This window comes from Benincasa hispida, chromosome 5, assembly GCF_027475165.1.
Source record: "Benincasa hispida cultivar pf3 chromosome 5, pf3_genome.v1.1, whole genome shotgun sequence".
Lineage (NCBI taxonomy): Eukaryota > Viridiplantae > Streptophyta > Magnoliopsida > Cucurbitales > Cucurbitaceae > Benincasa > Benincasa hispida.
In genome coordinates this window covers 40,731,174-40,737,026 of record NC_143482.1, presented here as the reverse complement: position 1 = coordinate 40,737,026, position 5,853 = coordinate 40,731,174, and the positions used below count along the sequence as shown (strand labels likewise).

Below are 5,853 nucleotides of genomic sequence, written 5' to 3'. Positions count from 1 at the left end.
CTAGTCCCTTAAGTCCCACTGATCCTCTAATGAATAATTGATTTATGATCCAATCAACAAACCGAGTCCCTCTCAAGCCAATGAGAGGGTGAGGCCCCTTGTTCAAGACCCGAAGTCAACACTTAAGGGAACAACCTCTCTACTATTCCTAAAAGCAGGTAGGAGTGAATTCCATCTTGTACCCTATTTCCCCAGCGATCTACCTGGTCTTACCCCTGAAATGGAGGTTTATTGAGTTGGCACTGTTGAGCCAACCCTTACCTATGAAAATCTAAGGATAATCCCGAATAAACAGGAGTTCATAGTTAGCTCAAGATTAAGGTCAAGTTACCTAGGTCATCGCTTTGAAATAGTCAATCTTAAACATTAAACATCTTTATAAAGTAAGAGTGACTTATTTCGTGGTCTGATATTATACAAACCCATTGCACATGATGTTCCCACTCCTCATGTCATAACATGAACGAATCAGGATCACATCGTCTGTAGCACTTTACAACTCTCTTTAACAACTATAGAGTGGGCCGCATCCAATAGTGTTACCAGAATAAGGCACAAAATCTCATTCATATACTATAGATCATTTTGACTATTTACTCGAACCTGATCCACTTTTATATTTCTACATAAAGTTCAAGTACTCATGTAATAGTCATGGATCTTTGTAGTTTATTGGATTTATTTCTAAAACGAAATAAGCAATTCATATATTCAATAACAACTTATTGAATTTTTAGAATAAGTTTTATTATTTACAAACCACGAGTTTTAGGACATAAAACCCAACACCCCTCTCTTGACCTGAGAGGGGTTTGGTCATAGTTGGACTATGACTTATTGTTCATTAGAAAGATCAGTGGTACTTAAGAAGTTAGATGTAACTATAGGGGCAAAACGATAATTTTTGCCCCAACAGTACTTAGGAGTAATTTGTGAAGGGTCATCACACAATTGACTGGTTGTATTCAATGGACACAAAAATATATTTGTAGTGCGAAGAGTTCAGTTGTCGGTCTTTAGTGGAATAACCGGTAGTTAATGGATGTTGAATAATTTAATTAAAAGAGTTTAATTAATTATTCAAGTACCATTGGAGCTTCAATCTATAGGTCCTCTCTGTAGCTCAATAAGGATTATTAAGAATCAAGTTTGGATTAATTTTAATTGTTCAAATTAATTTAGGGAATTAATTATATGTGATATAATTAAATTAAATATATATGATATAATTAATATAATGTATTTGATACATTATAATATAAAATTAACTATAGGTTATAATGTATTTGATACAATTTAAAAGCTATAGATTATGTGCCTTTATCGATGATCCTCCTTAGGATGCTATAGAGAATAGGATTGATTCGGAGAAGAGGACTCGGGAAGATTAGAATGGCTAGTTCAAAAGTATAACTAATCCCCCCATCTTAAAATTCTTGAAATGGAATTTTCACCATACCCAAATTTGTCTATCTCTTCACCCCCTCTAAAATATGGATACCCTTAGGACTCAAACCTAAAGCCCAAGATTGGAATATAAGAAGAAGACTTCTCTTTAAAAAATAATCAATGTGGGATTCTTAACCAAAAGTTTTTTTCCTTTTCTTTTAAAACTTGAAATTTCACCAAATAGGTTATATGCGAAAAATTTCTAAAATTATGGGAATAGAAAATTTTTCATACTCATTCCATTTATTGTGTGTCACATCAGCATATTTTTTAAAATAGTGTATATATATATATACCATGACATAGTCTATCACAAACAATAAATTTTTGCTATATTTATAAATATTTTAGTTCATTTTTCTATATTTAAAAACAGTCCTATATAAAACTACATCATTTTTGCAAAAAAGAGAAAAAAAACACCCACATATAAATTATAAATCCATAGAAAATAGTAAGAAAAAGGAATAAACTTGTCGGGGACAACCAAAATCCAAGTTACCAAAGCCGACTCCCTCCCACCTCACTGGGCCCTTTCGAGCGGCAAAGAAAAGAAAAAAAACGGTTACCATTTCAAAATCACAAACTTAAAATCTTAACCATGGTTAATAGGCGACCAATTAAAAATATTTAAAATTAATTACTCTTAACTAACCTTAGTTAACCTCCACTCGTCCAAATATCTCCCTTCTATTTTTTCAACTATAAAATGCTTCATCTTCTTCCTCATTTTCCATTGAAACATACATTTTCAAAAGAAGGCGTCTTCATAAACGCCTTCGTCTCCATTTTCGGTCTCTTTCTTCTTCGGAATCGTTTGATCGTGTTTTCTGTTTGTTATTCGTTGTTCGTTCTTTCGGCCGGAGAAAAATGAGGGAATGCATCTCGATTCACATCGGTCAGGCAGGGATTCAGGTCGGCAATGCATGCTGGGAACTGTACTGCCTTGAACATGGAATTCAGGTATATCTCTTTATGTTTTTTTTGTTTCACTTTTTGGTTTATGATGTATTTGAATCCGTTTTTATTTTAATCTGCTTTAATTTGTTCGCTTGTTGTATCTTTCCTTATTGCATGTTTGCTTGATCGATTTTGAATTAATTTCTGAACGGTACTTCTCGATTGCGTGATTTTGGTTTGGTAATGTTTTGATCATCTGCTAATTTTCTGGTTATTTCGATTTATGTATGTTTTTCTTTTGAATTCTTGTATGGATTTTTTATTTAGGATATCTGATAGGATCTTTTTAGGACTATATTCGATTATCAGTTCTTGTTTTACATTTGATATGTGGATCTTAATATTTCTATTTTCTCTTTAAATTTACGAAGATCAGGTTGATATTTGTGGAAGTAGTTCATTGTTTCTTATTACAATTTCTAGCTTTAGAACTTTCACGTGATAAGAAATGAATGGTAGTGATTGATTATTTGTAGGTTTGGAATTCAATGCAAGTGTGCGAATGCTCTTTCTTTTCTTTTTCCATAAGAATCGTAATGACTTTTGAACTTGAGTTTCATTCTGTCTAAATTTTGTCGTCTGTATTTCAGCCTGATGGTCAAATGCCGAGTGATACGACTGTAGGTGGAGGCGATGATGCGTTCAACACCTTCTTCAGTGAAACCGGTGCAGGGAAGCATGTTCCTCGTGCTGTTTTCGTCGATCTCGAGCCTACTGTCATTGATGAGGTGAGGACTGGAATGTATCGCCAATTGTTCCATCCTGAACAGCTAATCAGCGGCAAGGAAGATGCTGCCAACAACTTTGCTCGTGGCCATTATACCAGTAAGCATCTCAAATTGTAACATCCGTATGAACTAATTCAATCAATATTTGAACGTACATCATAGTTTTTTTAATGAATTGTGTAATGATAATTGGAAAATTTGTGTTTCAGTTGGCAAGGAGATTGTTGATCTCTGTTTGGATCGCATTAGAAAGCTCGCTGATAACTGCACTGGACTTCAAGGCTTCCTGGTGTTTAACGCTGTTGGTGGGGGTACTGGGTCTGGTCTTGGCTCCCTCCTTTTGGAGCGTTTGTCTGTTGACTATGGCAAGAAATCAAAGCTTGGTTTTACGGTGTATCCCTCCCCACAAGTTTCCACCTCTGTTGTTGAACCTTACAATAGTGTTCTTTCAACCCATTCCCTCCTTGAACATACAGATGTTTCTGTGCTTCTTGACAATGAGGCCATTTATGACATTTGTAGACGCTCCCTTGACATTGAACGACCCACATACACAAACCTCAACCGTCTCATCTCTCAGGTACATTTTGCCTTTGATTTTCACGACTGTTGTGGCGATAAATTGGTTAAAATATCGTTTTCATCCCTGTACATTGGGACCGATTGAATTTTTTAGTACCTATACCTTCAAATGTCAAATTTGACTAGATTTTTATAACAGATTACTGCTCTTTTGATGAGATGTTCAGGTTATTTCATCCTTGACAGCCTCTCTACGGTTTGATGGAGCTCTAAATGTGGATGTCACTGAGTTCCAAACGAATTTAGTCCCTTACCCTAGAATCCACTTCATGCTTTCTTCCTATGCCCCAGTGATCTCTGCAGAGAAAGCATACCATGAACAGCTCTCTGTAGCGGAGATCACCAACAGTGCATTCGAGCCGTCTTCCATGATGGCCAAGTGCGATCCTCGCCATGGGAAGTACATGGCTTGCTGTCTGATGTATCGAGGAGACGTTGTGCCAAAGGACGTCAACGCCGCTGTTGCAACCATCAAAACCAAGCGCACGATCCAGTTTGTGGATTGGTGCCCCACAGGTTTCAAGTGCGGCATCAACTACCAGCCGCCAACTGTGGTTCCGGGCGGTGACCTTGCCAAAGTGCAGAGGGCTGTCTGTATGATCTCCAACTCAACGAGCGTGGCGGAGGTGTTCTCTCGCATAGACCACAAGTTTGATCTGATGTATGCGAAGAGGGCCTTCGTGCATTGGTATGTGGGGGAAGGCATGGAGGAGGGCGAGTTCTCTGAAGCTCGTGAGGATCTTGCGGCGCTCGAGAAGGATTATGAGGAAGTGGGGGCTGAGTCTGCTGAAGGTGATGATGATGATCAGGAGGAGTACTGAGACAAATGGAAGGAAACTCAATTCTTCTAATAGGTTTGTGTTTGAGTTTGTGCCTTGTCTTGTTTATGTGCTCTCTTTGTTGGGAGTTTTGGCTTGGAGCTGTGTTTTGTTGAATGTTTGTTGTATGCCATTGTTGATAAACCTTGGTGTTTCTGTTTTGCTGAAGTTTGCATTCTTGTGATTTGTGAAGAGGATGGTTCTTTCTTTATGGAGACTTTGAATTTTGCCTCAAGGTGTTTTTTTTAAGTTAACAATACTTGGATTTGAACTTCCATCTTCTTGGGTGAGAAAATGTATCTAAATGAAAAAAATTTCTAATATGACTTCATTTACCATTTAAGTATTACGTGAAGTCTACGAAATAAATGAATAAATCATTTGATGACATGTTGAATGAGGAAGTAGGTATTAGTCCAGTCATGTTTATGTTGGGTTCCGTGAAGAGTGCTGAAAAAAAAAATGTCTAAAATGTGATGATTGATGAGTACCATGAGTTTGAAATCATCTCAAAAGTTTCTGATTTGTTTTTTGTTTTCTAACGATTATCTCATTGCTAGTTGGATAACATTTTTATATTTATATTTTTAGGAAATTATTTTAAATTGTTGTGAAAAATATTTGCTATTATTCAGTTTATGTGCAATAGAGAAATTTTACTATATTTGCGAATATTTTTGTTCATTTTCTATATTGTCAAAGAGAGTATAACTCAGCTAGTTATCTAATCATGAAAATCGGTTCAAATCCCCCGACCTATTTTACTAAAAAAAAAATAATAATACTGAAGGGATATTTTAAAATTAAATAAAGGATAAAACTCAAGAAGGTTTGAATATAAATGAGATATTCCAACTTGAACGTTGGTTGAGGCATTTCATTGTTAAGTTCAAACTGTTATATTCATAGGTCCAAACTTCCAGATGTTATGAACTACAATGTGAGTGTAATTAAATGAGGAATAGGTATAGGAGTGTCAAAACTAATTTTTACTCAATTGAAATTGAAAGTCTTATCTTAAAATATACAAGTTATAGAAAATATCGTGAATTTTATACATTATTCAAAAACACCTATGGATTTTTAAAAATTGTTCTAAAAAATACCTCCATCATTAAACTTTTTTTAGTGGTTTTGAAAATGACAAAAGAAATGTTTAGTTGTCAAGTTTCAATATTATTTTTAAAAATTAAATATAATTTTAATTTTTAGAATTATAATGTAACTTTTTTCATAAATTTATATAGATATAGAGTTGGAAAGCAATACAGAAGGCTCCATAAATGGTGAAAAATATGAAGCAGAGCTGGAATATT

The 5,853-nt window shown here is 35.1% G+C and overlaps 1 protein-coding gene across 1 annotated transcript; it reads left to right on the top strand.

The window, feature by feature from the left end:
* The first annotated feature begins 2,165 nt into the window (after positions 1-2,165).
* LOC120069801 (tubulin alpha-4 chain) lies at positions 2,166-4,772 on the top strand. The gene is made up of 4 exons (XM_039021613.2): positions 2,166-2,412; positions 3,000-3,234; positions 3,347-3,717; positions 3,887-4,772. The coding sequence occupies exons 1-4, from the start codon at positions 2,320-2,322 to the stop codon at positions 4,538-4,540; spliced, it is 1,353 nt and encodes a 450-aa protein (XP_038877541.1). The 5' UTR covers positions 2,166-2,319; the 3' UTR covers positions 4,541-4,772.
* The last annotated feature ends 1,081 nt before the right edge of the window (positions 4,773-5,853 follow it).

Coding starts and splice junctions, on each gene's coding strand:
- LOC120069801 (XM_039021613.2), top strand. CDS start 2,320: ATGAGGGAATGCATCTCGATTCACATCGGTCAGGCAGGGATTCAGGTC. Junction 2,413..2,999: donor GCCTTGAACATGGAATTCAG/GTATATCTCTTT, acceptor TCTGTATTTCAG/CCTGATGGTCAAATGCCGAG. Junction 3,718..3,886: donor TCAACCGTCTCATCTCTCAG/GTACATTTTGCC, acceptor TGAGATGTTCAG/GTTATTTCATCCTTGACAGC.